Source organism: Trichoderma evansii, assembly GCF_050947405.1.
Source record: "Trichoderma evansii strain SZMC 28006 chromosome Unknown GGI43scaffold_21, whole genome shotgun sequence".
NCBI lineage: Eukaryota > Fungi > Ascomycota > Sordariomycetes > Hypocreales > Hypocreaceae > Trichoderma > Trichoderma evansii.
In genome coordinates this window covers 27,115-47,062 of record NW_028145185.1, presented here as the reverse complement: position 1 = coordinate 47,062, position 19,948 = coordinate 27,115, and the positions used below count along the sequence as shown (strand labels likewise).

The following is a 19,948-nucleotide window of genomic DNA, read 5'->3' as shown; positions in this document are numbered from 1 at the left end:
CTAGCACCGCTACCTTTCATGGTCATGGCAGGCGCCTAAATATTTCTGTCGCGATAATCATATGCAGCTTTCGCGTATTGTAGGCTGACATCCGACGTCCTGACAGCAATTTCTGCGCAACACTGTCCGGAGACATAACAATGGGCCTCGTTGTATAACTTCGAAAAATATCAGCATCGGAAACCTCCAGCCTCTCGCAGGAGAGGGGAAAGCCACCATGGCGGCTTCAGAAGCGAACGGAAGAATGGATATATTTCTTGTTGTGAGTTCCTCTGGAGAGTGATTGCGCTGCACCTTTCTTTCTAACTGTACCTGTAGTCGAACGAAGACTCTGTCTATGAGCAAGATATTGTCCGCGATCCCACACGAGTTAAGCCATGGCTGGAATATATCGATTTCAAGGTTCGCCATGGGAGCGTCCTGGAACAAGCTTTTGTGATGGAGCGTGCTTGTGTCAAATTGCCGCGATCATACAAGCTATGGAAACTTGTCAGTCGAACCCTGAATTTCAATCTAGTTCAATCGCTAACAGAACAACAGTACCTCACCTTTCGCGTGAAACATGTTTCGAAGCTCAATCCAGCAATCCACGCCGCCGAATACCGAAAAGTCAACGCTCTATTTGAGAAATCATTGATTCTATTACACAAGATGCCGTTAATATGGGAAATGTATCTCAAATTTCTCATGAAGCAGCCTCTGGTCACGGTTACTCGCCGAACGTTTGATCGAACCCTCCGAGCGCTCCCAATTACGCAGCACAATCGCATATGGTCACTGTATCTTCCTTTTGCCAACGCCGCTTCAGGAGAAACTGCAGTTAAGATTTGGCGACGATATATGCAAGTCCATCCGGAGGACGCCGAAGACCTCATTGAGCTTCTAATTCTAAGAGGCGCTTATACCGAGGCGGCAAAACGATATATAGATATTCTCAACGACACACGTTTTTCAAGCAAACGTGGGAAAGGCCACTATGAGCTCTGGAACGAGATGGTCGAAATGCTGGTCGAGCACGCACCTGAAATTGAAACGGGCTACGAAAATGGAGTTGACGTGGAGGGCATCATCAGGTCCGGAATAATTCGATTTAGCGATCAAAGAGGCAAGCTTTGGGTTGGACTCGCGACATATTGGATCAGAAGGGGAAGCTTTGAGCGAGCTCGTGATGTCTTTGAGGAGGGCATAACAACCGTCATGACTGTCAGAGACTTTACCCTCATCTTTGACGCTTATGCTGAATTCGAAGAATCCATAATCGGTGCTTTGATGGACGTTTCAAACTCTCGCGCTGGGAAGGGCATTGAAAATGAAGAAACAGATTTAGAGCTCGATATAAGGATGATGCGGTTTGAGAATCTAATGGATCGGCGTCCATTTCTTCTCAACGATGTTTTACTTCGACAGAACCCTAACAATGTCCTCGAATGGGAAAAACGGGTCGCGCTCTGGGGTGACAAAAAGGTCGAGGTTGTTCAGACTTATACCGACGCGATTACAACTATCAACCCAAAGAGGGCTGTAGGCCCGTTTCACCAACTGTGGGCCAACTACGCCAAATTTTATGAACGAGGTGGAGATGTTAGAAACGCTCGTATCATCATGGAAAAGGCTGTCAAAGTCCCCTTCAAATCAGTGGCAGAGCTGGCCGATATGTGGATTGAATGGGCAGAAATGGAACTCCGAGGCGAGAACTTTGATGATGCCGTTCGAGTAATGGCAAAGGCAATTCAAGCACCAAAGAGATCTAATGTTGATTACTTTGATGAGGCCTTGTCTCCTCAGCAGCGAGTGCACAAAAGCTGGAAACTTTGGAGTTTCTATGTGGACTTGGTGGAAAGTGTCTCAACTCTAGATGAAGTTAAGAAGGTATATGAGCGTATCTTCGAATTGAGAATTGCAACTCCTCAAACAGTTGTGAATTATGCCAATCTTCTGGAAGAGCATAAGTATTACGAAGAGTCATTCAAGATTTTCGAGCGTGGCTTGGATCTTTTCAGCTATCCAGTGGCTTTTGAATTGTGGAATCTGTACCTCACCAAGGCTGTCGACAGGAAGATTGGTATCGAGAGATTGCGGGACCTCTTTGAACAGGCGGTGGAAGACTGTCCTCCGAAATTCGCCAAGACGATATACCTCATGTACGGAAATTTGGAGGAAGAACGTGGTCTTGCGCGTCATGCCATGCGGATATATGAACGAGCAACGCGTGCGGTTTCTGATGAGGACCGAGCTGACATGTTTAATTTTTACATCACCAAATCGGCTTCCAATTTCGGGCTGCCATCTACGAGACCTATATATGAGCGAGCCATTACAGCTCTGCCAGACAGCGAAGCTAAGGAAATGTGTCTCAAGTTTGCAGATATGGAGAAACGATTGGGAGAAATCGATCGGGCAAGAGCCATCTATGGACACGCCTCACAGTTCTGCGACCCTCGAACAAATGCCGATTTTTGGACAAAGTGGGAGCAGTTCGAAGTTCAGCATGGCAACGAGGACACATTCAAAGAAATGCTGCGAATCAAGCGCAGTGTCCAGGCAAAATACAACACCGATGTCAACTTCATCGCGTCACAAGCTCTGGCACGAAGTTTACAAAAACCAGAGGGTTCCCCGGGCACAGAGGCTGGCGATCCCATTGCGGCCCTGGAGAAGCAGTCGCTGGCACCGCAGGGTTTCGTTGCTGCTAGCACAGGACCTAAAGACATGCATCCAAGACAGGAAACTCTGGCATCCAATCCAGATGCTATTGATATTGATGGTCTTGACGACTAAATGTGCATAAAGAAAAGAGCTGCATTAAGGGAAAATCTTCTGCCCTGCTTACAATAATACCAGCTTCACCCTGAGAAGCCTGTGCCCCATGTGATGGGATCAACCTGTTGTTTTTTATTCGAAGTCTCTTCGCTAGTGGCAGAACGACCTGCCTTTCCCGCCTTCATCTCAGCAATCTTAGCATGATATTTCTCGGCGTAGTTCTTATCGATATGGCCATCACGAGAGCTAGGTGTGGCATATATTGACCCTTTCCGCTTCTGAAAGCGACTGGGGGGCACTTTTGCAGCATCTGGTATCTTGTTAGCGACTTGATTGCACAACTCGCCTAAATCTTTGGCCTATGCCAACAAATACATCCGACAATTGTGGTACGGGAAGGCTACAGGAACGAACCCCATTCATCACTAAGTCGACGATCTTTATTGCCGCTCGATATCGGTGGGCTTCCGGCTTCGGTTGCAACAGCCGTAGCCTCCCCCTTTTGTTGCCCGGGGCTTTCTGTGTACTCCATGATGTCTTTTTATATCGACTTGATAACTTCGTTTCTTATATGAAGATGGACCGCGAGCGATGTTAACGCCAGCTTACTTAAGAAGGATACATTTTGATGGGATATTTAGGAGTTTATATATGGCGGAGATCTACAGTACTTGACATGATATTGGGTGGCATGCTGGAGGAGCCGTCGTCAGTGAAACCTATGGACTCGCCTTGGATTGGATAACGGTTTCAGACTCCTGGCTACCCCGCAAAATAGTCTTATTCAACGGCGGCAAAGAAGCTATCGAGATTGAGTATCGCCACATGATCTCCGTCGCTCATTGACGTCACTACCCAGCATAGCCTGTTTTCTTCTCTTCTCGTACCACCCGGTATATAGGTACCTATTTAGCTACAAGATATAGCTAGCAATCGGCTTCATGGATCATTATATTTGCTTTGGGCTGATTTAAATCTAAAATTATTTTACCCATCTACACGATTACCTGCGTCTTCCCATGTTTACAATCAATGAATGAGATTTGTTACAAACTTCGTTTTTAAGCGACAGCTATTATAATTTTTTGGTTATAAAAAATTACATACCGCCACTTGTAAATATGTTAATACTAGTAATATAAGCAAACTTTGTTTCTTAGAATCTTTGTACTACTACTAATTTCAACAAGAATGTTAGCAATAGTGCTAATGCTGCTGCTCCCTTATAACATGGATGGGCCCCGCCTCCTCATTGGCCCAACACTCGGCCGCTAATCCCCAGCTACCGTGACCCCTGCCTGCACTCCATACCTATCGCAAATGACACTACTAGCTACCTATCTGCTTAGATCTACTCTCTCAATCCTCTCCGTCTTCCAGCAATCGGACCTCTGTTTCACGCGCAATGGCTATTGGAGCTTTGTCTAATAGCAGATACAACGCTGTAGATGAGGAAGCTAGAGCGGAAGTTGACGTGTTAAATTCTAGGCTTGACCGAACCTCCCAATTAACCAAGAAGATCCAGGCCTCCCTTGGTCGACTCGAAGCTACGGGCCAAAGTGTTCGGGATGTTGCCGGCCCTCTGAATGGCGAGACGAGACGTCTCCAGACACTCTGCAAAAGTCAGCCACATCCTCTTGTCGAAATTCGTATCACTGCTAAGTAGGAGAGCTAGATGTCGAATCTGTGCTTACTGCCATCGACCGCCTGCGCCAGCCCTCAGACAGTAAAGATGACGAGGAGCAGATCATTCGATCTGGGCCTGAAAAGGCTGGCTTGTCAAACTACTTGGCTTCCATCAAGCGACTAAGCAACTCATACAAAGAAATGCAGACTTCGAACCTCCGCGCAAACCAAGGCACGATGGCAGATTTGACCCGGCTCATTAAGCTGGGAAATTCACAGTTAGAGAACCACTTCGACAAGATCCTTCGCGGCGAAACCCCTCGATCGCTCGAACCACTCCACTACATCACCAAAGACAAGCCGTTTCCCGTGCTTTCACAAGATAAGGTTGCCCGGCTGGGCCTCGTTTATTCCCATGTCGCAGGGAATTATCCAAACAGCTTCGACTCGTCTGTCGCGAGGATATATGCCGATGTTCGAGGGCCTTACTTGGCTGCCTCCTTAGCAAATCTAGCTGCAGCTAGTGTCAATACTGCCAAGAAGAAAAATCCGGGCGATGTATACCAAGCAGGCGCAAATGGCATTGGAACATACACCCAGGCCATGGAGGGCATCTTTCTCTCAGAATACGATAATATCTGCAGTATTTTCAAGCGCGAGGACTGGGGCCCCATATTGCAAGCAACCTGCCAGGGTGCCATTACTGAATTGGCCAGAACTTTACGAGAGCTCAATACTCATATCAAATCCCATCTTACGACCGACTGCTACATGGCCTACGAGGTTACCGAAATCATTTCTGGCTTATCAAGTAACCTTGACAAAAGGACTGGCGAACTAAAGAACTCCCTCTCTGCTGCGTTAAAACCTGTTCGTGAGACGGCCAAGTCATCTCTCTCCGAGTTATTAGAAGAAACCAGACGAAAGATAGGCAATTTGCAGACACTTTCACCAGATGGAGTTACACCCCCCATTGTTGCAGAGACGATGCAACGATTAATCTCCATGGTAGAGTTCCTTCGACCAATATCAAGCATCATGATATCCCTTGGTGATGGGGGCTGGAAGCCAGGGGCTGCTGCTGGCGGTCGCACAACGGAAGGAATACCGAGTTTGGCTTCATTCGACGTTGGCGCCGACGGCAAAGAGCTTTTCGCCCATTATTGCCTTGACACTATTGATGTCCTACTCACCTCTCTGAACCAAAAGTCTTCGATGCTGCTCAGGAACAAGTCTCTTTTAGGCGTATTTATGGCCAACAGCGTTGTTGTTATTGAGCATATGATCCGTAGTTCGGAGCTTGCTTCACTGCTTGATTCACGACTTGATACCCTTGATCAATGGAGGAAGAGGGCTACTGCTCAGTACACTGATATCTGTAAAGATTTATCGGTATATCTATTCGATACCATTCATACAAATCGAGCTAAGCGTCCAACTTCTGGCCATGCTGATTCCGCCGATTCGGCCTCGGTAGTAAAGGGTCTGAACAGCAAGGACAAGGACAAGATCAAAGAGAAATTCACGCAGTTCAACAATGCGTTCGATGACATGGTGGCTAAGCACAAATCTTACAATATGGAGCGTGAAGTACGGGTAATGTTTGGTCAAGACATTCGCCAGAAGCTCCAGCCCCTGTATGACAGATTTTGGGATCGTTATCATGAGATTGATAAAGGCAAGGGCAAATATGTCAAATATGACAAGTCGTCTATCTCGGCCGTGTTCGCAAGCCTCGCTTCTTAGCGGCTTTAGGTGCCATGGTAAACGAGAATGATGATACTAGAGATTTGAGGTCTCGCGCAGACCTATTTGATGAACGAGTTCAATCTCGCAGCGCAGATATGATGCTAATAGCGAGATGATATTCCCGGCCAGCGGATTGCAGAAGCACTGGTGGCTTCTGGGAAGCCTAGATAAGCTGGGATCTGATACCATCGATATGTATGGCTATTTAGCCAAATATTGTCTGTACATAATAATAATTTGCTCCTAATTTAACAAGATATCTAGCTTCCAGTGGGTAATTTGTCGGATTAACTGTTTCTCGTTCTCTTCATCCACTACCAAACAAGGTGTCTACTCGTGACCTTCTATCTCACACAATCACTCCATCACTCTTGCGCTTGAAGTACAATATTCGGTGCTGTGGAATGAACTCTTCATCCGTTTGCTCGGCCTTCCAGCTATCCAACGCTTTCTCCTGAGCTCCGATGAAGCGGTCCTCATATCCAACCAGGTAGTCGCTGGAATCCATGGAAACGTCCCAACGAATTCGATTCAGGGCATCAGTGGCACTGCGGAATTTACCTGCCCCCGGTGGCTTGACAACTTTAAGCGGAGACTTTGAGGAGTCTGTCTTTGTTGCTCGAGAGTCCTTGTTGGCGCCAGAGATCTCGCTATCTGATTCGTCTACTTCTTCTGAATCTGCGTCTTCGTCCAAGTCGGTATCGGCGCCATCATACTCGTATAGCTGGCTAGGGGCAAGACGCACAGAGCCAAGACTAGATCGACGAGTAATAGATGCGCTCATCCAACATGATTCGGCATCAAAGTACTTCCCGTCCTTCTGGATGCGTGATTCAAACTCTTGAAGGATCACTTGAACACTCCCCTCTGCGGCGGCTAGGCTCGTCGCAGATTTGTCAGTGATATTCTCATCCCACTTGAGGCCAATTAGATAGCAAGCATTGAGCTCCGAATTCTGATCGTCAGCACTGCTTGCCGGATCTTCGTCTGCAAATCTGGCTGGCCAAATGCGTGGTATAAGATTGGGAGATTTTCGACTTATGTCTAGTTTGCATGTAAGTATTTAGTAATGCTAATGGCTCATGTCAATATACTTACCAACGAGTATAGACATACACCTAGACTCCAGCCAGCCCAGGTACTTTCTTCCTTTCTGCTGAGAGGATCCCCAGTAGCGAGCGCTTATTTTGATATAGGTTCGATATGAAGCAAGAAAATCGGCAGCTCCTTTCTCGATTAAGCTCGATGGCGTCCCAGATTGTTCCAAGCCGAGAAGCTTGCTCCATGTCATACCTTCTTGGTCAAACAGGGCGCCAGCTCTGGTGAGTTCGGAAGTAAGAGCATTAACGGTGGAAATAGATGCAGCGGATGCAGCATTAAGAGATGGTCCATGCCAGCCAAGTAGACACAGTGGCTCCCTAAATGTGCGATGATATTTCAAACCTTGGTGATAAAATGGATCGAATACTAACCCAGTCTCCCAGTTGAATTTTGAGTAGTGTTGGAAAAAGGTCGTCAGAATATCGGCCGTGGAGACTGCTTCGGACTCATTTGCCAATGCTTTGCAGATAGGCACCAACATGGATGAAATATGAATTCCGCCCAGCATCCCATACTTTGCTGCATATAAGCCCCTTGACTGTGCCCAGGCTTTGATAAAGAGGTGCGCCACGCGATATTTCGTCATATCAGGGATAGATCTTCGGAGGTAAAAGAGATCCCTTGCGGGCTTTAGTTTCGCCAAAGTTTGGAGTGGCAAAGTGAAGACTGGATCCGATGAAGGCCGTTTCAGAACATCGGGATATCTAGATGGGATTTAGTAAGTCTCAATAGGGCAAAATATTACAAGATTGCGGAAAGAAAAAAAAACAAAAAGGCTTACCCCTGAGCAATAGCTGCGGCAGCACAATACTGAAGGTCAAACTTAATGCCGCGAATCTCCAACTCAAGCATTGTTCCAGTATTCGCCATTACACGACGGAGAATTTTAACACCATCTCCAGAAGCTTTTCTCAACTTCTGTACTGCCAAATTGAAAAACACACGGGTACTGATGTTGCCTACACAGAGGCAGTCGACATCTGACAAATTGGTCCACACACCCAGACCAAACGAACCCACTGGAATAAGAGCAAGCTGCACTTTTGAGCGCGTTTCAGCGGCAGCGGCAGTAGCATCTTCTTCAATCAAAATTCTTTGAAGGAGATCGATGGCTTCTTTCCTCAGGTTCGCTTCAGGAGTGGTGGGGAATTGGCCGCTGGATACTAGACTGGCCTTCAAATCTTCGAAGCTGCCCAAAGAAAGGGCAGCTTTATGTAGGCTGACTTGAAAGTTCAAACTAGATTTTGTTGCATTTGCTTCTTCGAGAGGTAACAGCATAAGAAGGCAGCGAATGCCCCAATGGTCGCTCGCAAACTTTTGAGAGATGCTTCCATTTTCATTTATGGCCTGCTGACCGAACATATTGAATCCGTGGGGGTGTAATTGAGCAGATTTCTTGACCAATATTCTATCGTATCTCTGTGGACGATTGTTACCAACGCCTTTGGAAGCCGCAGCGAGATCATTTGAGATTGGATCAAAGGTTGCTCCCTGTTCTCCCTCGTAAAGCCCCAAACTTGATTCATGGCTACCCGTTGTACTTGAAGACTCTCCAGGCCCAACTCGAGTGGTCAGCCATGAGTCTTTAAATCCAGCTTTTGCCACAATATTATCAATTTCTTGAAGACATTCGAGGCCCTTTTCTGAAATTTCGCCCTTTTCCAGTGCTTCATCAATCGTGTGTGAAGATGAGGCCAAGTTGAAGTCTCCGGCAATAACCAATGGATTCTGAGGGAAAGAAGATTTCAAGTATTCGACAAGAGTCGTTATCTCATCTCTTTTAGTATCAAGAGCAATGTCCGTTAGGCCCCTGCTAAGATGGCAGGCAGCCAGAACCAATGGCGATGGATGAGAGTCTGAGGATTCGCTGACTCGGATTGCTGGAAATGTGAGGATCGCAAACCCTTTATGCTTTTTTGCTGTCGGTAGATAACTCCATTGGAAGGCAAACTTGCTGAGAACCACAATATTCAAGTGACTAGGTAGAGGACCAATACCAAGTTGCTGGGATGATCCATGAGTAGAGAAAGGATATTGCCGTCTGATATTGCCGTCTGCTAGTAAAAAGTCGAGAAGCTGATCCGTAACCTCCTGAAGAACAAGGATATCGGCTGAGGCGCGCTCAGAGAGTATGTTGCTAACAAGTTCAGGATATCTGGATGAAATGGGCGGCCAGTCAAATTCAGCCAAGACATTATAAGAAGCGACAACAAGGCGACCAGGTCGTTCCGATTCAACGTCTGTACCCGCAAGGCTATCCGCAATTGGTTTCCATAATGTGTCTACTCCATCATAGTGGAAAGTGACTTGTGAAGATGGCAGAGAAGTGTCCTGTGGTAAATCGGGGATTGCAGTCAAGGTCGTCGGGTCACGTACAAGAGACTTGGACGCCAGATCGATAAAGCCCCAGAGTCTCATTGGTCGCGAGGCTGTCGTCTTGTTCGGAGACACGGGATCACGTATCAATACTGCAAGCTGATGGGTGTTCCATGCCGAAGGTGTTACACGCCGTGCTTTTTCCAAGAGGAACTGATGCCATGCTGCGTGAGCATCTTCACTCTGTGCGACTGTCATATGAGGTTGGTACTGTCTGCCCTTGGGCCATCCAAGAAAGCGGTATATCTGATCTCTCAACTCTGAAAGACGATTCTGCTCCTGTCCAGGCTTTGGCCGAATAAAGACTGTGCTATGTCGTCGATGAGAAAAGACTCCAGCCTCTTCTAAGTTCATGGAAATATCGTCGCCATCTGGCATCAGATCGAGCTGGCTTAGAGCCTCTACTGCATCAGGAAGAGCTTCTGGTTTCACAAATGGATAAACGAGAGTGACATGCGGTGGCCATTTTGTGAACTTTTCATCGTTGAGTGATCGTAGTGTGTTGACTGGGCCCCAAAGGTGAGGTGGAGGTATGAGACAGAGTGCAGTGTCATGCGACTCTTCAAAAGACTGCCCAGCGGGAGCATCCATTGGCAAACGCTCAATTGCAAAACGTAGGTATCTGTACAGATTGGTTCAAAAAGGAGAAGAAGGAATTAAAAAAATAAGAAATATCACTTCACAAAGCTTGGGCCAGAAAAATGAGAGCTTTAAACTAGATGAAGATTTGATACCAGAGGATAAAGAAGTAATGAGTGAGAACTATATCGCATTCCTCGCCGCTAGCCGAAAAATAAATACATATAAGATTTTGCAATTGCTGTACTATGAATATCTGAAAAGCTCGAGCCTCGTAGATGCGGGACGTTATGTTATGATGGCGTTGAAAAGGAATCATACGGCGTGAGTCACAGTTCACATGTTAGGCGTTTTCATGCCTGCAAAGGCAGACACAGCAGGTATTAGCTAGTTTCATGAGGAGAGGGCGTGCGAATACGAGATTATTATTCATTTATGCTGTGGGGGAGTATTGGGTGTGTGATCTGCATGATGGAAAAAAAAATAAAAATAAAAATAAAAGATGAAGCAAATAAAAAATGGAAAAGAAAGAAAATTAAAGCAAAGAATAGGTCTGAGGTGAGAAATAAAGACATCGCATAGAATTGTGAGATCCTTAAATCATTCATTTTATTAGCGGCTACAAGCTAAGCTATGACTCTACCTCGGAACAAGTCGCCGGCAACGGCTAAGAGCCAGAGCTTAGAGTCAGAGCTATTCTGTAGATGTGCCTGGTAGCTGCTAGTGCACAGAGCTCTTTCAGCACAAAGGATTTTACTATCAATACCTAGGATCAAAGGTCAATTACGCTGCAAAGCTTACCTCATCGTCCATCTGGGTATATCCCATGGCCAGTCCTAAATCGGCCATTGCTTGAGTAATTCATCATATTTACCTTGTCATTATTGTATCTGCATCTTGTTATTATTTTATCCATCTATTCATCACGTGCAGTTGCTGTTTAGACTATTTTCATTCAACTCTTCCCATCTCTCTCCGCCAGTCTAAAATTCTCATTCTCCATCAAACTGACTCGAGTTAACTGTCAAAATGAGTCTCTGGAAGTGAAGCTACAGTTATTAGGCCGTGAGTTTTACCAATTGATCTGTTACGAAAAAAAAAAAAGGGGGGGGAGAGAATTTCTAGATTCAAAAAGACTCTTTCCGGCTGTCCCATATGCGGCATGGCATCCAACGTATATTGGAGCCGTGCCAGCATCAATACTTCAAGTCCTAGCCATGGCCTACTTTCATTAAAGAAAAGGCTGGTCATGCACCGTTCATCATCTTCGTATTGGTCCATAGGCAAAAGTATAGCGTCAATTGGGGCAGCTCGGGCCTCCCATGTATCATATGCCTCTTCATTTCAGCCAGCCAATACTCGCGGCTTCTCTTCGCCCACAGAGGCCCGAGCGAAGCGACAAAAGTTTGATCGGGTGCGTATTAGTTTTCTCGACTATTGCCAGCTCATTGCAACGTTGTTGGGTAGTATCAATGCCTTTGTAGCAGTCACTGATACTGTAATAGGACGTCATTGTGTCTGTCTTGGAGTCGACGGCCACAAGGCGGGATGCCAAGGGCTATCTCCAAAAATATGCAGCACCAAAACCTACTTCTCTGGTAGAAGCATCGAAGCAAGTTGAGCATCAACACAAGCCTCCTGCGAGGCAACTCCAGTCTCAGCCGCCCTTCAATGTCGCCATTGTGGTTCTTCGGAATCCCCAAAAGCTACAGCCGGATACAATCAAGGGAATAGCGAAGACACTAACTCAGCTTCGGGCTCTTGGTCTGATGAGTGTCGTTGTTGTGGACTGTGATACAGACGAGAGCCGTTCCACTTTTCAATATGAAGCTTTGAGGCTTTCCGAGGCTGTTGATTCTTTTGGCAAACCAGGCGCCAGATTGGTCGAAAATTTACTCATCGGTACTTCTCATTTTCGAAGTGCCACCCCCTCTCCATTTTGGGATGATATACAGGTTCAAGACTATGGCATCCTAAACCGCGCACTCCAACATAATATGATAGCAGTCATTCCATCTCTTGCGCGAAACAATGAGACCATGTCCCCTGCGCCTGCTGATGCTCAGAGAACCACCCTTGCACTTGCAAGATACTTTACGGGCCTACAATTCGAGGAAGACTCAAGCAACAGCCAAGGTGGAAGCCATGGAGGAGCTCAAGAGCCCCTTGCTTCGGTCGAAAGAGTCATCATCCTCGATCCGTTCGGAGGAATTCCCGTAATTGGTCGTCCTGATGTCTACCAGAGATTCATCAATCTTGAACAAGAATACAACACGCTCCTAGATCACCTTGACGGCGGAGATAGCTCATCGAAGGCAGCAGAAGGCAGTCCGAATGGGGGGGCTTCTGCTGCCCACGCAAGAAACCTCAAGTTGGCAAAGGATACTCTATCTCTCTTACCCGAAACTGCTTCCGTTCTTATAACTACTCCATTCGCTGCATCCAATACATTATCAACCTCCTCAGGAGCTCCTCCTACGCGAGACAGAGAATACCAGTTTGGATTCGACGGCATGGTCAACACTCGCAGAAAACAAAATCCTCTCCTCCATAACCTCCTTACTGATAAGCCAGTATACTCTCCCTCGTTACCATTGCAGCGTATCCAATCTCCCGAAGTAGCATTTTCGAGTACAGAAGAGTCAATTAGTGCAACTCTAGTCAAGCGAGGCATGCCGCTGACCATCTACCCCGACCCGAGAGTCTCTCCATGGAAACCGGCGGCGCCCGGAGAGCCCCGTCCGCAGCTCACTGACAAGTCTATTGATTTGCCACGGCTCGTCACTCTAATCGAGGATTCGTTTGGCCGCAAGCTAGATGTTGAAGACTACTTGCGACGAACAAATGAGAGCTTGGCAGGGGTGATCATTGCGGGAGAATACGAAGGATGTGCCATTCTGACCTGGGAGAGGCCGAAAAGCATTGATCCTCAAAGGGCCTATGACGAGGGACGCTACGTGCCATACCTCGATAAATTTGCTGTTCTTCGGAGCCGTCAAGGCAGTGGTGGGGTTGCTGACATCGTCTTCAACGCCATGGTCCAAGACTGCTTCCCAGACGGCGTACTTTGGAGAAGCAGGAAAGACAATCCCGTCAACAAGTGGTATTTTGAGCGGTCGGTGGGAACCAGTAAACTTTCCGATAGCAACTGGGCCATGTTTTGGACAACATTGGAGCTGAGTACTAAGAGTCAAAAACTCGGAGACTATGAGGAAGTGTGTAGAGAAATTATGCCATCTTGGGCAGACAGTGCTCGGAAATCAGCATAGATGATGGCTAAACATTAAGTTGGCGATGGTACAGAGTAACAAATAATCAATATAAGACGATGACGTCATTTCAAGTAGAGCTATCCAGACCCTCTGTTCGTTATACGTACATTTTTGAAACTGAAATTTAATGATCAAATTGAGCGACGCTCGGCTCGTGTTTAGAGTGCGCATTGATGTCGGGCTTTAGCTCAGGTTTTTAGCCTGAGGTGCCTAAACAACAAGCTACTAGAGCTCTTTACAGGGAGCTCATACTGCACAAGGTACATGTACTTTGCAGGGTATCGAGCACAGCTTTACCAGACAGCTGCAAATGATGTTTTAAACAGAGTCGCCTGGTATGACTCAACCTGACTTTTCTTCGTTCTTCCAACTACTCACAGCCTCGCCGGTGACTTGCCCTGACGCTGATTTTTACCTAGGAAATAATTTACCTAGGAAATAAATAATGCGACTGGGCTTTTTATGTTATCGCGAATCTGTCGCCCTCGCCTCATTATGAAGAGGAAACTTAGTGCACTTTTAAGAGATACAAGTCCAACCACCACCATGTCTACTCGCTCTGTCGAGCTCACAGAGCGCGAGAAACAACTCCGCTCTCTTCTGGTGAATGTCGCCCAATTCATTGACACGACAACGAAGCTCGACCAGCCGCTGGTGCTGCGCTGGGCGGGAGGTTGGGTGAGGGACAGACTCCTCGGCATAGAGAGTAATGATATCGATGTGGCGATCAATGCCATGACTGGGCAGCAGTTTGCACAGCACATTTCAGAGTACTGCAAACAGCCCGAGGCCGCAAAGACCCATGGCTTTGCCCCTGGAGATATCGGCAGGCTTCACCACATTGCGAGCAACCCGGACAAGTCCAAGCATCTTGAGACCGCCATGGTCAAGCTCTTTGGCATGGACCTTGATTTCGTCAACCTCCGCAAAGAGACATATGCCGAAGATAGTCGTAACCCTCAAATGGAGTTTGGCACCGCAGAGGAGGATGCTCTTCGCCGTGATGCCACCATTAACGCCTTGTTCTATAATCTGCACACTGAACAGATTGAAGACTTTACAGGCGGTATCCGCGACATGGAGGCGAAGATAATTCGAACTCCCCTAGAACCTTATCAGACATTCATGGATGACCCCCTCAGAGTACTTCGTCTCATACGTTTCGCTGCTAGACTAGGATTTAAGATCGATGAGACGTCAGAGAAATTCATGAACGATAAGAATATCCTCGAGGCTCTCCGGAAAAAAATCAGTCGTGAAAGAGTTGGTGTCGAGCTGGAAAAGATGCTGAAAGGTATGTGTTGCTCTTTTCATATTCCGTAATCACAGGGCTGACATGAAGTAAATAGGCAAAACACCTCGATCAGCACTGGAGCTACTGGACCGTCTTGGCCTCTACCAAGCAATCTTTAGCGACCCGGCGCAAGAAAACGTATCTATGCCCGATATAACCCGATGGCATGTCGCCTACAGCTGCCTCGATGAACTACTAAAGGATCGAGAGCCAGGGTCAATATCTCAGCTATTGGTTGATGTTAATGACAGCGATAGCACGTATCTGGCGTGGAATCTTGCTGCCGTGAACCCCTGGATTCCTGTAGAAGACAAATCTGGTCGAAAGCAAAAGGCAAATGCCCTCCCGCCTGTCGGTATCATCGCCCGTGAAGGGTTTAAAGCCTCAAACAAGCTCACAACTGTCATGGCAGCCTGTCACAAGCATCGAACTGAGATACTTGGTTTGAAAAAGGCCGTTTGTGAGAATTCGCCAATAATAGACCAACGAGATACGTTTGGCATGGCGATTAGGAAGTGGGAAGCTGTGGGCGGAAACTGGAAGATTCAAGTTCTAGGAGTGATAATGAACGATGCTATGGAACAGCTTGAAAACTTCCCTGCTGAGAAGGGTAAAGGTAAGCATTGCAGCAAAGCTACCACCACTGTGAATTTGATAGATCCGCTGACTTTTGATCCTATCACAGACCACAAAGAGTTCCTTCAAAGATGGGAAAAGTTCCTTCAGCATCTCGTTAAGCTTGATATCTTCGATGCCCCCAACTTGAAGCGAATTATAGATGGACGCGCGCTGGCGAAGGCCTTGGGAGTCCCGCCTGGTATATGGATGGGCAAAGCCTTGGACATCTGCATGGCTTGGCAGCTTCGAAATCCTACAGAGGAGAGCCCAGATGGCGCAATACAGGAAGTGAGAGATAAAGCTGAGGAACTAGGCATAAAATTAAAATAAACATGTGAGTAGTAGCACTGAAAAAGATATATATGCTCAATTAGTTTAAAAATTAAATGTGAAGATGATACCTCTGCTAATTTCTAAGTCTAAAAGTCTAGTACAAAACACGATCATAATCATAACGCAGCGAAACTGCTTACCCTCTAAGTGTACAGGAAAGATTGCGAGCTGGTATAATTAGTTAATAAAAGATGATCACTCCTCCGGCTTATGCTTTAGGAAGAAGTCTATCGTCAATCTCCCCCTATTCTGAAATGATGTCACTTCACTCCTGTACTTTTTCCAGGCTCTTCTTTCCATTGGCCTGGCTTCCTGGGCCCTGAGATGGCTCATCGCTGACATCAATTCCGCTGATGAACATGGCGCTGGCCCCTTCCAGTGCGGCAACGAACACGCACAAAAGACTAGCAATCACAAAGTGACTGATGGTGGATCCTATTTCTAACCAAGATCCCTCATCTTTAACAACCCAGAAGAAATAGAGAGTCAAAATATCGCTGATTGCCATGACGACCATGAATAATGCTGACGGTGCAATTCGAAGCCGCTTGTTCAAAATGCCAAGATTTGCCGAGATGAGAACAAACGGAATCATCAGCTTGAGAATGAGGAGTGCTCCCTGAGAAAACGGATCAAACACAGGGATCAGACGAGTAACACTCTCCAAGCTAAATGATGAGATGGACGCGACATTTCCAGTGCTGAAGAAGGCCGATTGAAGAAGCACCATGAAGAAGAGAGAGACGCGTGCGTCTGACAGGCGCAGTGGCCGATTCAGTACGGTTTTATCCGCCTTTACAGAACCATTTCCACTAGATGCTTGGCTTTTACCAAAAATCTCGATGCGGTATTCCAGGCGAACCCAAATGACCAGCAAAATAGAATAAGCAACGTAAAACAAGCCTTCATATGAAATTGTGAGGATGATAAATGTCGGAGCGCATGTAAAGAAAATCATTGCTAAACGATGCATAAAATTGGTGTTTGGCTGCAATCGATGAAGCGTTGGCATCAAAAACGATGAAACTTTGACTGATGTTAGACTCTTTTGACCGATATAATGCTAATCAAAGGTTTTAGAATTGAGGACCTACCCAAAATGATCCATCCCACGATTTGATTCCCCAAAGGCAAGCCCTGTTTAGCTTGGAGAGAAAGAGCGCTGGAGCGAGTTACCAAGGTTGCAAGAATAATGAGTCCGACCTGTAGTGAGATTAAGTGTGAGTAGTTGCACTGTCGAAGAATCTGAGAGAGGTCTTACCTGAATACCCGTCACAGTCTTGCTGACGAGCGAGTTTGAATTGTGGTTAAATACAGCCTTCTGATCAGAGAAATTTGATAAAATCATGGGCTCAGATATCATGTAGAATATGCCAATAAGGCTCATGATTACGCCGCTGATTACACTGTTTGAAGTCATCGTTAGAAGCAGTACAGATGGGGGTTTACACAAAATTGAGCAACGTACATTAGGTCCACATTCTCGACTTTCATGGCAGGTAAGAGCGTAAAAGTGCTCATAACCAAACAGAATATCGCCCATGCCGCGCTAAGAAGGATATTTGAGCGAATGAAAGATGTGCCAGACATGACGGGCCATGCTGCCCCCAGGATGAATAGCCCAGTCAATATTTCGCGGTGATCATAACCGAGAGCCTACAATATGTTAACAGCTTATCAATGTCACATGTAAAAAAGGAACTTACCAAAGAAACCAAAACGGCACAATACGCAAGCGCATTTACAATAAAAGTTACAACACCGCCAGCAGATCCAATATGTCCAAAGAGTATTTTGCCTCCTTCAAACAGACTGAACCTTTGGGCATAGACTTCTTCCCAGAAGACCACAGGGAAGAATGCATAAGCATAGTACGTAGGGGGGGATTTCGAAGCAATGAAGGACGCATATAGTGCCGCCAAGATTGAGAAAAAGCTGAAAACACTCGAGGTGTTGCGCTGGGGCACAGTCGACGTCGGAATCACATACAAATCGATGACCGTTGTGGCGGCGTATGCTATCCAGCCAAGATATCCAACCGTGATCAAGGCACGCAAAAACAACCAATCGTAGGTTTGAAGGTAGCGCAACCCTTCAAGTGTAATGTTAATGAGGGCGTCAGATTCCTCGATAGCCTCCTCATATTTTCCCTGAGATATGAGCTGATCAATGTGAGCTACCCGCTGAGACGGAGCCAACTCTGCGCCGCTGAAAGCACCAAATGGCTTATATCTCATTTCACTCGCCTGCTTCTTTTGTTCCTTCACCTTGTACATCTCCAATATTTCACGGGCATTGAGTAACAATGCTTCTGCCTTTTGCCGGTTGTTTGCGGATAAGTATGGGAGAGGCAGTTTTCCTACGGAGTTTACGGGATACTCGGTGCCGATGAGATGTGACATTAACGCAGCAACATCAGCTTGCGCAACGTCATGTCTTTGAACATGATCCAGCCCCCAATCAGATGAATAATCGTCGTGGCCTGGGGCTACTGTCCCTGGATAGAGGTTAGGGGAAGCCACGCCCGAGCCCCAGCATATCAAAGGTGTTCTGGTATTGTCTGGATGGCCATCGCCATGGCTACCCCAGTCACTCATACCATGATCCGCGGTGAAGACAAATGCAGTCCGATCATCTGCATAGAATCGTTGGATAAGGTCGGTCACCTCCTGAACCCCTTTATCGACAATTTGAAGGTTATGCAGATACTCCTTGGAGTAGGGTCTATACGAATGCCCAGTTGTATCTAGACCAAGCAGGTGAAGAAAGAAGACAACCTTCTCCTGTCGAAGGGCCCGATCAAGCGTTTTGTTGGTGGCGGCTTTGGTGAACAATTCTTTGACATGGTCAAAAACCCAGAAGTCAAGGTGAGTTGCGTCTTTCGAGAAATCTTCAAACTCAGCGTCATACGTGTGTGCATCAACACGACCAGGAACAGCACCGCGCTCAAACATGGGCAGAATGTCAGGACTGCCCCAGCTCCAAGTGTGTTGACTCCTGTTGAAGACGCTATCGAAGTTGACGGGGTTGAGCTTCCAACCAGTTGCCACAGCAGAAACATCTTCGTATAGACCAGCGATCAGGGCCACATGGCCAGGACGGGATTCTGTGGGAACGCGCGTGTGCGAAACCCCAAAGGTTCCATGTTGGAGAGCTCGAGAACGAAGAAAGGGGGCCAAGTGCCTGGGAATAAGGTCTTCTTCCGATTCGGGGTATGGTTCAGGAAAGGCCTGGAATGCCTTGTCGGCTCGCAAACCGTCGCCTGTCAATTAAAAGTCAGCGCAAGCTCCGAGAGGCTTGTACACAGCATGGAAAGTGGCATGGCAATCGTACCGACAAAAAGGACTAATCGATTCGCAGGACTCTTGGTGTTTGCGGGACGGTCCACAGGAACTAATTGCATGCCAGAGACAATAGGGCTGACAAAGTAGATGTCGAATATGGAATAAATGTAAACCAGATGAAAGATGACCGCAGTGGCCAAGAGGCCTAACCGGCCCATAGCAGCCATGATGGTCGACTTGTAGATGCGCGGCTGAAGTGCAGCAAAAAAAGAGAGAAGTCGAATGGGAAAACAATCAATGAGCTTCCATAGCGTACCTTGAGAAGCACCAAGCACACCGGGCTGTGATTGAGCGTGGTTAATACAGGGTGTGCTGCTGTATGGGGATTTTACAAGTAATAAGACGACGGGCACATTCAGAATCGGACACGACGTCGCGAGAGAACATGCTTAATTCTGGCGTTTGATAGGTCCAATAGAGTGCCAGTGACAAACCACAGCCCTCCAAAGCATAGTCTTGTTTTACCTTAATAAAAAAAAAATTGGAGCATTTGGAGTTAGTAGCAGTCCCTGGCGAAGGAGCGGGCCGCTAAGTTACATTAGGCCTACGGAAATCTTGCTCTCCATTCGCATTCTTTTGCTTTGTTCTGCGCTTGACTCAAGCTTGCCTACCTCAAGGAGTCTATTGCTATCAAGTCGCCATCATGGACGTCGGAAACAGTGGATGCTGCTCTTGACATGCTCCTGGAAACTTTGAGGCAGGCCTCGCTTACAATATTGCTAACAAAATGTCTAACATATGTTCCTCAAGATAGCTACCCCTCCTGGCGATTTATTGAAACGCACAGATAGTGTGCAAGATCTGTTTCATAATGATGGCCGCGAAGTTAAACACTGGGCTGCTCCCCTGCAGGGATAGTTAAGCCTCAACAGCAACGTCATCAGCACTCCTAACAT

General features: G+C 46.8%; 7 protein-coding genes across 7 annotated transcripts; 4 read left to right on the top strand and 3 right to left on the bottom strand.

Annotated features, from left to right (window-relative positions):
* The first annotated feature begins 1 nt into the window (after position 1).
* Positions 2-3,443, top strand: GGI43DRAFT_187035 (mRNA splicing protein SYF1). Its single transcript, XM_083199892.1, has 3 exons — positions 2-259; positions 319-489; positions 541-3,443. The coding sequence occupies exons 1-3, from the start codon at positions 218-220 to the stop codon at positions 2,776-2,778; spliced, it is 2,451 nt and encodes an 816-aa protein (XP_083057357.1). The 5' UTR covers positions 2-217; the 3' UTR covers positions 2,779-3,443.
* On the bottom strand, positions 2,844-3,292 carry GGI43DRAFT_386691 (uncharacterized protein; the record flags this gene model as incomplete). The annotated part of the gene is made up of 2 exons (XM_083203827.1): positions 2,844-3,070; positions 3,175-3,292. 2 exons carry the CDS (start codon positions 3,290-3,292, stop codon positions 2,844-2,846), a joined length of 345 nt encoding a protein of 114 aa, XP_083057358.1.
* A 436-nt stretch (positions 3,444-3,879) lies between the features above and the next one.
* On the top strand, positions 3,880-6,308 carry GGI43DRAFT_186983 (GTP-Rho binding exocyst subunit EXO70). Its single transcript, XM_083199891.1, has 2 exons — positions 3,880-4,382; positions 4,436-6,308. The coding sequence occupies exons 1-2, from the start codon at positions 4,166-4,168 to the stop codon at positions 6,130-6,132; spliced, it is 1,914 nt and encodes a 637-aa protein (XP_083057356.1). The 5' UTR covers positions 3,880-4,165; the 3' UTR covers positions 6,133-6,308.
* A 96-nt stretch (positions 6,309-6,404) lies between these two features.
* On the bottom strand, positions 6,405-10,409 carry GGI43DRAFT_186889 (uncharacterized protein). Its single transcript, XM_083199889.1, has 3 exons — positions 8,018-10,409; positions 7,234-7,940; positions 6,405-7,179 (listed from the first exon to the last, which is right to left on the bottom strand). The coding sequence occupies exons 1-3, from the start codon at positions 10,201-10,203 to the stop codon at positions 6,485-6,487; spliced, it is 3,588 nt and encodes a 1,195-aa protein (XP_083057355.1). The 5' UTR covers positions 10,204-10,409; the 3' UTR covers positions 6,405-6,484.
* Positions 10,410-10,738: 329 nt separating this feature from the next.
* On the top strand, positions 10,739-13,610 carry GGI43DRAFT_413382 (acetyl-CoA:L-glutamate N-acetyltransferase). The gene is made up of 2 exons (XM_083206901.1): positions 10,739-11,605; positions 11,697-13,610. Exons 1-2 carry the CDS (start codon positions 11,354-11,356, stop codon positions 13,458-13,460), a joined length of 2,016 nt encoding a protein of 671 aa, XP_083057354.1. The 5' UTR covers positions 10,739-11,353; the 3' UTR covers positions 13,461-13,610.
* A 348-nt stretch (positions 13,611-13,958) lies between these two features.
* Positions 13,959-15,705, top strand: GGI43DRAFT_424880 (uncharacterized protein; the record flags this gene model as incomplete). The annotated part of the gene is made up of 3 exons (XM_083208433.1): positions 13,959-14,757; positions 14,813-15,373; positions 15,443-15,705. 3 exons carry the CDS (start codon positions 13,959-13,961, stop codon positions 15,703-15,705), a joined length of 1,623 nt encoding a protein of 540 aa, XP_083057353.1.
* A 134-nt stretch (positions 15,706-15,839) lies between these two features.
* On the bottom strand, positions 15,840-19,486 carry GGI43DRAFT_186935 (mannose-ethanolamine phosphotransferase MCD4). The gene is made up of 6 exons (XM_083199890.1): positions 19,042-19,486; positions 17,415-18,970; positions 17,177-17,364; positions 16,970-17,114; positions 16,803-16,911; positions 15,840-16,734 (listed from the first exon to the last, which is right to left on the bottom strand). Exons 1-6 carry the CDS (start codon positions 19,217-19,219, stop codon positions 15,974-15,976), a joined length of 2,937 nt encoding a protein of 978 aa, XP_083057352.1. The 5' UTR covers positions 19,220-19,486; the 3' UTR covers positions 15,840-15,973.
* Positions 19,487-19,948: the final 462 nt, after the last annotated feature.